The following is a 14573-nucleotide window of genomic DNA, read 5'->3' on the forward strand; positions in this document are numbered from 1 at the left end:
GCTTCATCTGTCTGGAAACTGAGATTTGTGTTGCGTTATGCACTGCTCACTTTCCTGCACCAACGATTTTAAATCACAGCACACAGGAGTTGTTAATCCACTGCTGCCCCCGTCAGAACGTTCAAATGTGTTGTTTTGTCACTTTGGTGTTTAAAAATCTTTGATTGCGGGTTTAGCTAAGTTAGACAAAATGAGTCCAGCACTAAAGTCATTTCACTCATAATCACAAAAACCTTTGCAACTCATGGCCACCTGTGGGCGCTACAGAGTCCAGTAGGCCAAAACACAGGACACAGAAACATGTCTTTTTTTAATGATTCGCTTATCTTCACAAAAAAAACATACACAATTCAGAAAATATGAGTGGTTCAATGAGATTATGTTGCTATAAGTGACAATTAAGTGACATGTGTTTGGTTTGAAAAACTAAAATAGCTAATAACTATGAGCACATGTTAGGCTCCAAGAAGAAGCAGTAATTCTGAGAATTCAAATGATGCACGATAATTGTTAACAGAAAATATTTTACTGTTAACTTAAAAGAGTCGTTGTAACAAGTTACAAATTATTTTCGGGATTATTTGCGTAATCGTTTGGTCCATAAAATGTCAGAAAATGTTGATCATGTGCTTACCATTCTTGTTTTGTCCACAAACCAAAGATTTGAGTTCACTTTCAATGATTTCTTTGTTATATGGCGCAAAGAAACCAAGGAAATAATTCACATGTAAGAAGCTGACAAATATACTGGATTAGTTTAACTCCTGCTGGACTAGATAAAGACGGTTGCTAGGGAAAATCCCCTCACTACACCTTGGCCTGTATCCACACATATCCCCGCTGAGTTCCTGTGTCCTGGAATTACACTGCTACGAGACTATACGTCATGCTGCAAAAGGGCATTTTTGCCTGGAGAAATATCTTCTTTTTGGTTTGTGGAGAAAACAAGACATTCAAGGATGTCGTCATTTCCAGGTTTTGGGTATGGATCTTCACTATCTAGAATTTAAGGAGCTTTGTAATATATATTACACAAATACTCATTCAACAGGCTTGGTTGCACTTCCACACATGTCATGTGTTTCGTGTTTAGTACAAGGTGAGGCATACATTTCTATATACGTACATTATGATACGTATATCATAATGGAAGCACACTTATGCGGAAGTTCATCACCATTAGGGAAGTGCTGTATTTGTTTAGATATATTTGTTTACCTTCATCTGTTTCCTTTTATTTTAATGAAGTTTCCTGTTCAAGAAAAAAAACAAAATAAACTTGCTTCATTCTGGTTTAATTTAGAGGATAGTTGTGACGGGTTGGTGTTGCATTTGTCACGTGTTATTGATTGTCAGTACATTTTTTACTTGTCTGCCAACTGTTGCTTACTGCTTTTTTGATTTTTTTTTAACAGTTAACACATACATTTGCTGTCTGTGTTGAGTCCTTTGAGTCTATTGATAATATAGAACAGACTGCATCAGGTTTTATTTTACTGATACACCCCCCCAGAGAACACCCAGCAAACATAGAACAATATCACCACCTAGTGGCATAAATGCAGTCTGTAATGAACTGCCTATAAAACCTATGAGGACCAGTTTCCAAACCAGTGACATAATTGTAGTACGGTATAAATACAATATATATGGGTACCTTGTTATTTGTAATGACAATTGTAGATAGGAAGAATTTCACAATGACCATAACAGCTATGTTTAAAATGACTTTGCATATCTTACTATATCTTCAGATGTTTTTCAGTCATGTCGTTACACATATCTCTGTCAATGTGCCAGGTCAACGCTGAATTATTGTAACGCGTGAAACCCAAAATTGTCTTCCAAATATCTGCAACTGTCATAATTATGAGATGCTCTGTCTTAATAGTGAGATACTGTTTCCAAATGTTGACTTTGAATCTGAGATTTATCTTAATTATTATGAGATGCTGTCATTCAAGTCTTTCACTTCTGACTCCAGTGTAAGTATGGAAACCTCAACATATATATTAAGTCATAGTTAAGAAGTAGTAAGTCATAATTACTATGAGATACTAAGTCATACTATGTCTCATAATAACTTACCATCTCATAATTATGACTTACTATTTCTTAACTATGACTTAATATATATTTTGACTTTTCAAGTGACCCAAACAGGCTTCCATAGTCGAAAGTGAAAGTGAAGACATGACCTCCTTTACACTAGAAACGCAGTGAACACGCAGTTCAGTTATTTCATTTTGTTGCTGTGTTATGTTATTATTATTATTATTATTACACAGGTCCTGAAGTGAAGACACGATGGCGTCAGATTCAAACAAGTTCACTGGGAAGTTTTTCACCTTCCTGTTGTTTACTTCCCAGGTGTCACTGTAAGTACAGTTTAACCTTTTTACTGACAGGAAGTGTCGAGGTTTACTGCGGTTGAAATTTTTAAATCTTTAACAGAGTTAACATCGCTTTTATTGCTGCCTGGGGTTAACGCAGTGTTTGTGGAAAACAGATTTGTATGTAGGTGTGGCTCAAAATGTGTGTGTGTGTGTTTAGCTAGAAACAGAGCGAGATAACTGCGTTTTAATGAAAACTTTATTATTAAATTAACAGCTATTACAGTTGTGACAATCACGAAGCCATTTCAAACAAAGCCCCGGTGTTTTGTCGGTGTTTCCACCCTAAATTGAACCCAGTTTTCAACCGGTTGTGATACGGGAAAATTCCCCATCCCGCCTGAAATGAACACCGGAAACCCCCGAAGAAGAAGAAGAAGTAGATGACCGCGGTTATTTACATTGCATCATTTAGCAGACGCTTTTATCCAAAGCGACTTACAATGGGTAAGCCAAGCGTGGAGTCGAACTTGCGACCATGATGTCGGTAACAAGTTCGTTGCTCTTGTAACAAACTAATGACACTTAAAAAACAAACACGATAATAAAGTTACACGTTATTCGTTTATATTTGAATATATGTATATATATATATATATATATATGTACATGAGCAACGGTGCGAATATCGGTATATATATATATATATATATATATATTTCTGGAGGGTGGAAGTTTTTGCCTCTCGCGGCCATTTTGTTAACAAACCGATTCAAATGTGGTCCAAAAACAATGGCGTATATCTCAAACTTGCGGCCAGTGGGCTACACGCAGACCCCCAATTGATTCCATGCGGCCCGCCTCTTAAAATCAACTTATAATTTAGACATTTACATATTTATTTTACATGTCATGAATACATTTGTTTTATTGTGAACTTTCCAAAACAAAAAGTAATACTTTTATTTTGAAATATTATACTGTATTTGTGATATCACTATGTATTCTGATATCTCCAACTGAACAGTTGTTTTTTTCCCCCAAAAAAGTTGGCCTTCTTTTTGCATTTACCCAGCCCCCTCCTGACCAGACTAGACGTTCAGTGGCCCCAAGCTAATTTGCGTTTGAGGCCCCTGATCTAAACAGGTATTTTCCAGGTATTTGTACAGTACTGAAGTTGTTTTGCCATTGTCATGTACCAATGGAGTTTTAGCCTCAGGGGGGCAGCAAAGATTTAAGATTCACCCTGATGGCACTGCTAAAAGCCATGGTTAAAACAGGTGGTTAAAGTGGAATAAAATAAAAATTGATTTATAGCACCACAGACAAACACGTTAATGGTGTGTGTTTACAAGACACATGCATCATATGATATCTCTAAGGGAGCATAATAACCATCTCTTATTACCATTGTTTAATCACATGTATCCTCCACAGGAAATAGAATTTGTTCGGTACCCTTTTTCCCATACCGGGAGTTGAACCCGGGTCACCTGGGTGAAAACCAGGAATCCTAACCGCTAGACCATATGGGAAGCTGGTGTGGACTTTGCTTTAGAAAGACAAACTCCACACCAGCCAACTTTTTTGGGGAAAAAAACAACTGTTCAGTTGGAGATATGAGAATATTATATAATGATAGTACAGTATAATATTTTATAGAATTTCAACATGCATTCAACACCAACAATATTGATATATTTAAAATGTGATGCAAATAAAACAAAGACGGGATGTTAAAGCACACCATAAATAGGGGGAAAAAAAGAGTTGAGTTTATCATGTCACAATAAAATATTATCGCAACAATTACCGTGATAATTGTGAGTTAGGAAATTGTTATTATCTCGGTTACACTGTCTCATGTGAAAGATTTGAAATGGGCCACGAGGGGGAGCTTGTACCTTTCCCCAGTCATTAGACAGAAACATGTTTTCCTAACATTACGACATTTTCTAATATTGCACAAATGTTTGTATCTCTGCACATATTATCAAATTTATGGATACAGTGAAATTAAGGCAGATTATGACCAGAAGGTTCCACCACATGAGTAAATAGGAAATTTGTGATAGGAAATTTTCAAATAGTCTCATGTCCAGCGTCAACAAACAACCACTGGCTATTATACTCACTTTTATTTGTGTGTGTTTTTTTAAATATCACCAGGGCATATTCCTCACGCTCACTCCTAACTGACGGAAAAGTCACTCAACATGCAGTTAAAGGATTATTCCGCAACAGAAGGCAGATGTGTCCAGATGGCACCTACTACTATGAAGGGAGGACTTGTTGTTTGTGTGGTGCCGGTGAGTGTCCAGAGGAAATTATTGAAACTGTACGGTAAAAAAATAATAATACTGCACATATTTTATTTATTATTTTATATTTTATTAGGCCTTCGTCTGGAAAGCCACTGCTCTGTGAAACCGAATGACGGTCAGTGTGAGCTCTGTGATCCAGGGACGTACAGCAGTGATCCTAACTTCCAGCTGTTCTGTGAGCCCTGTACATCCTGTGAACATCCCAACGGTAAACACACACACACACTGTCACATTTTGATGCCATTTAATAGACAGTAAATGTTCGTATGTTGTATGTTCACTGTGTATAAATAAAGGAGCGAGTATCTCGGTGGTACTGCAAAAGAAAAACCTTTTTTAATTGTATTTTTTTAATTTCAGCAAACCTAGAGCTGGTGGAACCCTGTACCAGTGCCAGGAACGCTAAATGTGGATGTAAGAAAGGTCACTATTGCGACACAGAAACGTGCACACTCTGTCATCCTTGTCAAGAGTAAGTTCTCCTCATTAAAGCTCTCAGCCCGCTTCATGGCAATTTTCAAAATTAGGCATTGGGCTTCAGAAGAGTGGGTTTACTTTGTTAAGGTATTGTCTGTAAACTTTAAGATGTCTGGCTTCTATAGCAGTGTCACCGGTTTATCTATCGTTTTAAAGATGTTTACTTTTGTCCGTCGCTCATTCTCGATCCTCTCCTGTTTTGCAGATGTGGCACCGAGGGCGTCAAAGTGGCCTGCACCGGCACCAACAATACAATCTGTAATGACATAGGTATATGGTGTACTTACAGGACAGAGATATCATAATTTATCAACGTAATGATAATAACAACAACGTAATCTCATGTTTGTGTTTCAGGGGGAAATGGTGCGATCATCGGTGGTGTAATTGCCCTTATTGTGGCCATTCTGATACTTGCTGGACTGTTGTCCTTTTACTTTTGTAGGAGGAGAAGGAGAAGGTTCAGTGAGTATCTTGTCTCCAGTTCAATTCATTTTTTCAAGCAAATCCAGATTGTATCTATCTGGATTTCTGGACAGCGCAACTTGAACAACAACAACGACGTAGATCTTAAGAGACGGAAGTTAATTGGAGGCGTGTTAAACGATCGACAAAGTGGAAGCTTAAAAATCAGAACAAAGTTTGCGCCGCGGCTCCTCATAACCATTTGGGACAGAAACATGCACAGGTTTCTGTCGTTCCATTTTGTTTATTTTGTTTAGACGACTTGTTTTTCTGGGGACGTGGCCTGTAACTACAGAAATCCATGTGGAAGACGAGACTAGCAATGTCAATTTTTACACATGCAGACCACATTTGATTACTTATAGATCAGATTCTGATCGGATGTGCTTACAAATCCGATTTGCGCTGCTGTCTTAACAAGGGCCTACGTTACTTAGCAACAACACATGTAATACAGCGGCATGTGACCAGCAGAAGACACTAGAAGATCATGAACTCCTGTTTCAAAGATTTGGACAGTGCAAAATATTGCGTTTCATATACCAAACTATTATAAAACACAATATTGTTGTTTATCGGATCATAGCATTGGAAAATTGCTCTTTAATTTACTTGAATTTGACCTTGGTAAAGGTCTATGAACCCTGAATATGAAGACGTTTTAGTTTGTGCTTTTTTATTTAGCCAATTTTGTGCCAAATTCCTTCTAACGATGCAAAAAGCACTTAATGTTCGACTGGAGGATGATGTGACTAGAAATGTATTTTATTGACAGTATTTTATCGAAACAGAATTTCTTGTGATACAGATGAAATGCCTGTTTTCTGTCATGCTTTGTTGTATCTGGGCACAACTTTGAAACACTTCACATTCAAAATATCTGTTTTTGAATAGTTGGTGTGTCTTTGTTTCTCTTCAACTTGTCTCATAAGGTCCAAGTCAAGAGTCTGCAGCTCAAACGAACGGCACTGCGACCGAGATGGTGAGTAATTCTAACTCTCAGCTGTCCCTCTTTGTCCTGTCCAGTTCTAACATGTTCTTGTGCAACAGAGACAAACTAATGTACGATAAACTTTTTAAAACTGTTTCTCCTCTTATAATATCAAAGCTGCCCCTTTCTGTAGGACGTACAGGTTAGTCGACGGAAACCCAAAGACTTCCTTGTTATTTTATTCTCATCTGTGTCTGTGCTGTTGTCGTGTGACGTATATAGTATACATAGCATATAGTATATGTAAAGATAGGGTAATCAAGTTTGTGATTTTATCACAGTGAAGTTGAAAATACTGTGTTCACATTCACTCTTCTTTGTTTCAGGTGTTGCTGCCTGTTAATGGTAAGAAAAACTCACAAGCGCTTGTTTTAGTTAGTGTCAGACATTTAAGTGTTATTTTACAATTTTTAGAGCTTGTCAAGTGAAATTGGTGGTCAAGTGATCATCAGACTGGCAGATTCAGCAAAATCTCTTAAAATCACCACTTAAAACCCCTTTCAATTGCCTCAATTTATTTTGATATTTGGTGTAGTAGTAGTGGTAATATTGGTAGTAGTGTTTACCATTTTTAATACTCTTTCACTTCAATTTCAGATCTCCATCATCACCTGCACGACGTTGCACGCATTTTGGGATGGAAGGACATGATGGAGGTAGCGATGCGTACAGGGATTCAAAAAACCGATATTGAGAATTGCCAATTGAATAACCCGGGCAACGCTGGGGATCAAACAGTGGAGCTGCTGGGTACATTTTGTGAGAAACACGGCCGGACCGCCGCGTCGACTCTTATCGACGCGTTGCAAAAAACTGGCAAAAAGGACAAAGTGGAGAAAGTGACTGAGCTTCTGCGGCGCGATGACAATGCTGCCTCGTCGAATATCTGACACGTGTCTGTTGTGTGAGCACTATTAGAATATTTGCATTTCTGTCTGCCTACCTGTTGAGATGTTTACATGATAGTTTCTAGCTGTTAGACTGTAAAGTCCCAGTCGACTGGTCAATTTATGAGTTGTTCTGGCTCCACTCAAATTCTGATCGGTCGACTTTTGCCGTGTTAATTTCATACAGTCTATGGTTAATTTGATTTCATCAGGAGGAAAGTACCTTGTTTTCAGTATTTTGGATTAGCCCAATCCACTAAAGAAACATTAAGGAACGCCTGGTGTTTTTTTTTTAATTTTGAGCTTTTCATTTTAGGCTACAGTCCGTCCTCCTCTAACATCCATGTCAAAGACATCAGCAGTGTGGCAGCATTTTACAAAATAGATGGCGGGACTTCCAGAATTTGTGCTCCTTTTGAGCTCAAAATTGACCCTGTGGCGCGGATGCCGTGGCATGAAGCAAAAATCTGCGTTTGTGGTGTGACCACAGCAGTGTCAGGGTGAGGGTTAAGATGGGAGGTAGCCACACTTTGCACGAGTGTAGAACAAATGGAGTTTCCAGTATGGATTTTGTAGTGATGTCAGGGAGTGGCCTCTCATCAATGATTGAGGTACGTTAGCCGGACAAAACAGAGAAATGGACGCTTTGTCACCTGCTACATTTCAACAAATACAGTGACGTCACTTTTTTTGTCATTATTTCTTGGACAACGTTGTATAAATCCCCTGACTTCTGTGAAAGCAACAATTGTGGACAAAAAAAACTAGAAATATTAATATTATTATAATAAATATTAAAATGTGTGTAAAGGACCATCAGCATGTTAATGTGTCAAGTGAGCAACTGTTGTGTTAGCTATCAATGTTTGATATATTTGGTTTAACCGGAAGTTTATTCTGTATCGTGTGTTTTTTGATGCAACTCAACAGCGGAAAAGTGCATCTAAAACACACACAAATATAGACTTTAAAAATAAACTTCTGGTTAAGCTAAACAAGTTTGATGATGTCAAATAAACATACAGTTAACAGAAAAATGTCCCACAATGTGTGTATTTTCGTAGTTTTTTTTTTCACAGTTTGCAGCAACTTTGATCATTATCATACAATATGTATCCGTGAAATGACGAGCTGAGGCAAGTAAACATTTTTAAAAGACATTACAAATATACTATACAAAATATAACATTGTAAAAATACTAAGAATAAAAACAATGTAGATTAAACGCTCTAATGTCACAGCAAATTAAGTATTGACAGTTCCTTCCTGTTTCTGTGTTACTCCCATCATGTCTCTGGCTGTTCATGAACGCGCCGAGGAGACCTCACATGGCCGCGCTTTGGTGTGCTCGTACACAGCTGTGATGTCACTCTGGTAAATACGATGTTTCTGGGCTTTTTATGGCCTTTAGGGAGGTTTTACAAATATGAAAGTCCATGAATTAAAAGTGTAGAATATCAAGGTCTATAAATGTCCATGTCTTGTCTCGAGGTGTCCTGGGAACAGTTTTACAGGCGTCTCTTTTACTATTGTGGTCAATGGGGAAAATTGCTTTTTCGGCCGCGTGAGTATTTTTGTTGCAGTACCACGAGTGGCCACTGGGGGGAAAAACATTTTCTTCAAGTCAGAGGGGGGCGGAGCTCTGTGCCGTTCTTTCATATGTACTTCCCTAGTTGTTAGCATGAGTTTGGTGACGACGATGATGAAGTCGCTTCAGTTGTAGAAAACCCGCCACCTGAAGATGAACAGCATGAACTCAGTCCACGGATAAAGGTAATGTTCAGCCTCATTAATGCTACTTTTACACCGTTTTAACATAATGTACTCTCATATTCACGCGTTCACCGGCGAAGACACAAGTTCTAGCTTAGTACTCCTCGGGCATCAGTTAACTTACGTTACGCAATTCGGCTGTTATTTATATACTCGGAAACACTTAAGTGACATTTGTTTTGCATTAAATCCTCTCAGAGCATCCTGGTGTAGTTACCAGTAGAGCTGCTGGAACAGCGCCATCACATTTCCGTGTGTTTCACCATGTTGTTGCGGAGGAAACAACACTTCTACACCTTCACACAGTGAAGTCACGGTCAGGGACTGCTGCTGCTGCTGCTGCTGCTCCTCATTTATTCCGTTACACCCAGTGACTGTGTGAAGTCAACGCAAACCTTTCGTTATAGCTTCTTATACAGAGAAATGTTAACATCATGTAGTAAAGAAAACTTCATGTTTTGCTTTATTTTTTTAACAAAATCAGACTGGCTACGTGACCATAAATGATGCTGGAAATTGCACGTAAAATCAAAAATATATTGCAATAGTATACACGCTGAAGAGGATTAGGGCCACATGTAAAGACAGTTAGAAAAAAGTCAGAATTCTGTGTTTTCTAGAATTCTGACTTGTCTTCCAGACTTTTGACTTTTACAGTCCTCTAGAATTCTGACCATTTTTTCCTAGAACTCTGTCTTTGTTTTCTCTAGAATTCTGAATTTCCTGTCCTCTAGAATTCTGACCTTTTTTATTTGTAATAAAAAATTTTTTTATTTCATTTGGCCCTAATCTTCTACCGTATACAGAAGACTATAAAGAGCCGATAATCCAGGGGTTTGTAACCTGTGGCTCCCGAGCAACACGCAGCTCTTTTTTCTCTCTGCAGTGGCTCCATATGTAGCTAAAAACAAAACAAATGCGCTATTGGAAAGAAGTAATGTGCGCATTAGTGACAGGACAATATCGGATATTATCGCTCATTGTGATTAACAATAAGTGAATCGTGGTGAATTTCTGTCATCGTGATAATCTTAAAATGGAGTTACGGTCAAATACAAGTTACTTGGGTATTGATATTGGTTGAAAATGGAGATGGGAGAAGAACTGTAAAATAATTAAAATGTTTGGCATCCATTATGATATGTGATCGACTGGTTTTCAGTTATAAAATACATGCAAGTTCTGTGACAGCTTTATGACAGTAAACCTGAATATTGACAAAATTGATTGACGAAATAATCAACAGACTTGTTTATAATGAAAACAAATAATCATCATATTTTATAGACTTCATCCACTCAGAGGAAACACACAAGGGCTGCAACTAATTCTTATTTCCATTGAATTCTTTTATTCTTATTGATTAGTTTAATGTCACTTTTAACGCTCCCAGAGACTTCCTCTATGTTGAGCAGTTTTAAACCCTGCAGCTGTTATTATTTTAATCTTTTTTGCTGGGGCTACAGTGATGAGTCCCTCTTTGATTATAGTTTGTTGAATGTAGCCTTCACGTTCATGTAAAAACACAGTTCAGTGAGCGACCTCACATCACATTTTTCTCTTCTGTGGCCTGAAAGTTTGTTTGGGTGGACCGAGCATTTGTAAGTGTTGGAAAAAATCCCAGTGAGTAAGTCATGGGAATTTTCCCCCGGGCTTGTTAGCCTCAAATACTTCTGCTCTGCTCTTACTGCTGTCATTTTAAAGCCCATCTCATGACCGACATCATAATGCATGTGAACTTTCCGTTCATTTGCCAGAGGAACTCCCATTTTAAACACATTCTATATTTATGTATATTTAAAGTGACAGAATAAGTCTTAGCTGAATTTCAATGTTCCCTCCCAACTCTGAGAATTCAAGCCCCGAAAACCTCACACTCTGCATGAGGGTGGAACGCAGCAAGAGGCCTATACCACTAATCAGTGAAGACATTAATCAACAGATTAGCTTGGTGAAGGTGGGTCTGTACCTCACAGAACATTTCAAAAGTGTGCTTTCAATCCTGCTCAGAGCGAGAACAAGAGCATTGGCAAAGACTTTATGTAATTTCCTCTTCTCTACCATATGTTGCATTGACGGTTATCTGACAACAAAACAGGAAATAAAGATAAAGATAATAAAGTCAGAGCGAGTGTTTTCTTACACTTTCAGGGTAAACAAACAATCTTTATGACCTTTTTCCAGAAAAGGGTGATTTTTACAAACGTAACTATTAACAGGCACAGTGAGGAGAGAAGGGCGATGTTCTTCTAAAGAACTCAGTTTTCCTTCCTGTGATACTCAGCTCCCTGCCTCTATATTTAGTGCTTCCCCTTGATGGGTGGAGTACTTTATGAGTGATTTCGATGTATTTCATTCAGCACACTAGGGCTGCAACTAACGATTTTCATAATCGAATAATTTGTCAATTATTTTCTCCATGAATCAAGTAATTGTTTTGTCCTTTGTCATTTTTGAGGAGGGTTAATGTGCATAAAAACTCTTGAAAGTTTGCATCGAGGTCAGGTCTGGCGAAAATGTGATATCGGCATAGTTCCCAGACCTGTGTGTTGCTCAAGGGCTCTATAGCGCCCCCTAAGATGAAAACAGAGGCAAAATTGAGTTCCACCAATTTCCCGAAACTTAGTGGGAAGATGTTATAGATCAAGACGAACAAAAACGTTTTGCCATTTTTAATTTTAGTGTCCACTTTCGGCAATTTGCACCCTAGGTAAGTCAGTGGACTCGTCCAAACGCGTTTGTTGTACCAACATTAAAAAACATGCAAATTTGTACTAGTTTTTGTTTTGTTTTGGTTTCAGGATCTGAGCTGCTACCTGGATGTCTGCAAGCTTCTCAAATGATGAATATCAGAAACTAGCCAAAGATGCAGGGGGCCATTGCGAGAGTGTGCGTGGTGGTGGCCGCTGCCATTCTGAACCATCCGTTGCTCTTTCCTCAAGAGAACAACACGCTCCCGGAGCAGGATGAGGAACTGATGGCTCGCATGCGGGAGCATGAGGAAAGGATGTCAGTGGAGCAGGCCAAGCTGGAAAGAGAGCTTTCACAGCAGGAGGAGAGCAGCTCGGAGGGCTGTTCGGAAGAAGGTTATGGCTGGTACTTTTGGAGCACCGTGTCGTTCATCGTCTTCTTCATCATCGAGATGTGCAGGGTGAATCTCGCAGATGCAGAAATCCGGCCATCTGAGGACGAGGACTTGTTCTCAGAGAGTGGACCCGTCAGCCTGAGGACAATGGTACTAGATAAAGACATCCTGAGCAACTTCTGTGACAAATGCACCTACATGTCAGCCCACGAAAACTGGAGGGTAAGGGAGTTTGTTGAGGGTTTTGCTGACGACTTACTGGAGTCGCTCAGGAGTGTTTGCGACAAGGAGGCAGACATGGAAGTCGGGGACTTTGTCGGGATTGGAAGCATGTTCGAGTCCTGGAAGGTTTGCAAGCCGCTAATGTGTGACCTCATTGTGCCGTTCTTGCCTCCACATCCGTACTCTTTCCAGTTCCGTCTGTGGTGCAGCCCCAGCAGTGACATTCCCCCAGACATGCAGGGCTGTGGTAAGATAAAGGTAACCAGGCTTGGGGAGAGCGAGAGCGAGGGCGGCTGCGTGTGTGGCTCTGCTAACCTTGGAGAGGACTTGCTCTGCCTGTTGCATGGCAAGAACGAAGTCGTTACAGTGGTCCACAGTCCTGACGAGCTGCTGTGCTCCAGAGAAACGCGGTTCTTGAGTAAAGATCAAGTCATGAAGTGGTTCCAGATCTCAGTGACCAAAGCGTGGGCACGCATCTCTCACAAATACGACTTTGAGGTCAACTTCCGCAACTTGGACACTGCCGGGGCTCTGAAGATCCGATTCCGCTCAGGGAGAGTTGTCGCACTGAACATCATACCGGTGGTACAGCTGGAGGACACGCACGCTTATTTTGTCTCGCACTTCTCGTCCGATTGTCACAGTCGTCCAGATCCGTACTGGCCCGTTTCATTTGCCGTGTACGAGAGGAATTTGCTCAAACATTTCTCGAAACGTCTACCGCAAAACTCCTGTCACCTAAACTGCCTTCAGATTCTTACTTTCCTGCACAGGAAGCAGACGGGACTCACGGGAAAGTGCGCCCTCACTAACTACCACCTAAAGACTGCTCTGTTGCACCTGTTGCTGAGTAAAAGACCCTTCATGTGGGGAGCAGAGAATGTGGAGCACAGGTTTCGCGATGTGCTCGGCTTTTTGCAGAGGAGCCTGCTGGAGAAGAGACTTCACCATGTTCTGATTGGAAACAGGAAAGTGCCAGAGGAAGTCCGGGTTCCCGAGATGATCCGGAACGCGGAGCCCATCAATCTGTTCAGGCCTCTGGTGCTGCAGACGGAGCATCATGCAGAAACAGTCAGGCATTTCCAGGAGATGCTGAGAAACGCACCTGTGCTTATGCAAGAGTACATACCTCACTTATCAAATGGAGGTTTACACCACAGCTTAGATTAACATTTGTGAGTCCGAGTTAAGCCCGATTTATACTTTCCAGTGTCATGAGCAACAGAAAATAGATTTTGACACGCTGTGTGTGTGTGTACTCATCTTCAGTAATTTGCTATAGACGAGTTAATTCTAAAGCTTTTGTGAGGTGAAACTGTTGTCACGTCTACATTTAGACGTTTGATTTACTATTGGACCAAAACATCTTCTCTCTGTTGCGCTCTTGATCGTTTCAAGCGCAGCGCTGACCTACTTTGCTTCTTACACTCCGTCTGCCCACTCCAGTGAAAGTAAATTCCAAGTCTTCCTATTAAAATAATAGGAAACAACTTGACATCAAATACACCGACTTTCAAAACAAGGAAAAGTAGCACAGATATTCTGCAGATGTAAATAAACTAGATGGATACTTAATTCATCCCATTGGGGTAAGTCCAGTATCCTTTAGCTCACAGGAAAGATATTCTAAACTTTAGAAGTAGAAGGTCTTCAAATAAGTAAGTAATCTGCTCCCGTATTTCATAAGATTCCTTATGGGAATTTAGGATTTTTATCATGATTAGTCTATTGAATTTCAGGAAGTATTTGTTTTCCCAAACATGTCTTCTTTTCTTCTCAAACCAAAAATATTCACTTTTAAGAAGCTGAAATCACAGATTTCTTTCTCGATTTTTCCTCAAAAATACTCAAACATCCGATTAATTTAATTGTCTGTCACTAATTGTTGTAGGCCTTGATTCACCTCTTAGTTTTTAAGTAAATTTACCAAACATTGTTTTATACTGTTGCAAAACTAATGGCAGCTACTAAATAACATTAATATTTTTATTGGTCAGAGCAAGAAACTCAAAAC

The 14573-nt window shown here is 39.5% G+C and overlaps 2 protein-coding genes and 1 non-coding gene across 6 annotated transcripts; 2 read left to right on the plus strand and 1 right to left on the minus strand.

Moving 5' to 3' along the window:
- The first annotated feature begins 2161 nt into the window (after positions 1 to 2161).
- Positions 2162 to 8471, plus strand: fas (Fas cell surface death receptor). Of its 4 annotated transcripts, XM_044046603.1 has the most exons (10): positions 2162 to 2378; positions 4503 to 4642; positions 4731 to 4865; positions 5019 to 5130; positions 5341 to 5405; positions 5493 to 5600; positions 6533 to 6582; positions 6709 to 6733; positions 6918 to 6936; positions 7189 to 7256. In XM_044046603.1, exons 1-9 carry the CDS (start codon positions 2308 to 2310, stop codon positions 6932 to 6934), a joined length of 723 nt encoding a protein of 240 aa, XP_043902538.1. In that variant the 5' UTR covers positions 2162 to 2307; the 3' UTR covers positions 6935 to 6936; positions 7189 to 7256. The 4 variants fall into 4 exon arrangements, 3 of the variants coding, with proteins under 3 accessions (XP_043902538.1, XP_043902536.1, XP_043902537.1); XM_044046601.1 differs by lacking the exon at positions 6709 to 6733 and having other exon boundaries at positions 7189 to 8471; XM_044046602.1 differs by having other exon boundaries at positions 6533 to 6733.
- Positions 3797 to 3868, minus strand: trnae-uuc. The gene has a single exon. It is a non-coding gene; the product is annotated as a tRNA-Glu (tRNA).
- Positions 8472 to 8846: 375 nt separating the features above from the next.
- On the plus strand, positions 8847 to 14572 carry LOC122781519 (inositol 1,4,5-trisphosphate receptor interacting protein). Its single transcript, XM_044045218.1, has 2 exons — positions 8847 to 9252; positions 12054 to 14572. Exon 2 carries the CDS (start codon positions 12119 to 12121, stop codon positions 13727 to 13729), a length of 1611 nt encoding a protein of 536 aa, XP_043901153.1. The 5' UTR covers positions 8847 to 9252; positions 12054 to 12118; the 3' UTR covers positions 13730 to 14572.
- Position 14573: the final 1 nt, after the last annotated feature.

The sequence above is a fragment of the Solea senegalensis genome, linkage group LG15 (assembly GCF_019176455.1).
Source record: "Solea senegalensis isolate Sse05_10M linkage group LG15, IFAPA_SoseM_1, whole genome shotgun sequence".
NCBI classification, from domain to species: Eukaryota; Metazoa; Chordata; class Actinopteri; order Pleuronectiformes; family Soleidae; genus Solea; species Solea senegalensis.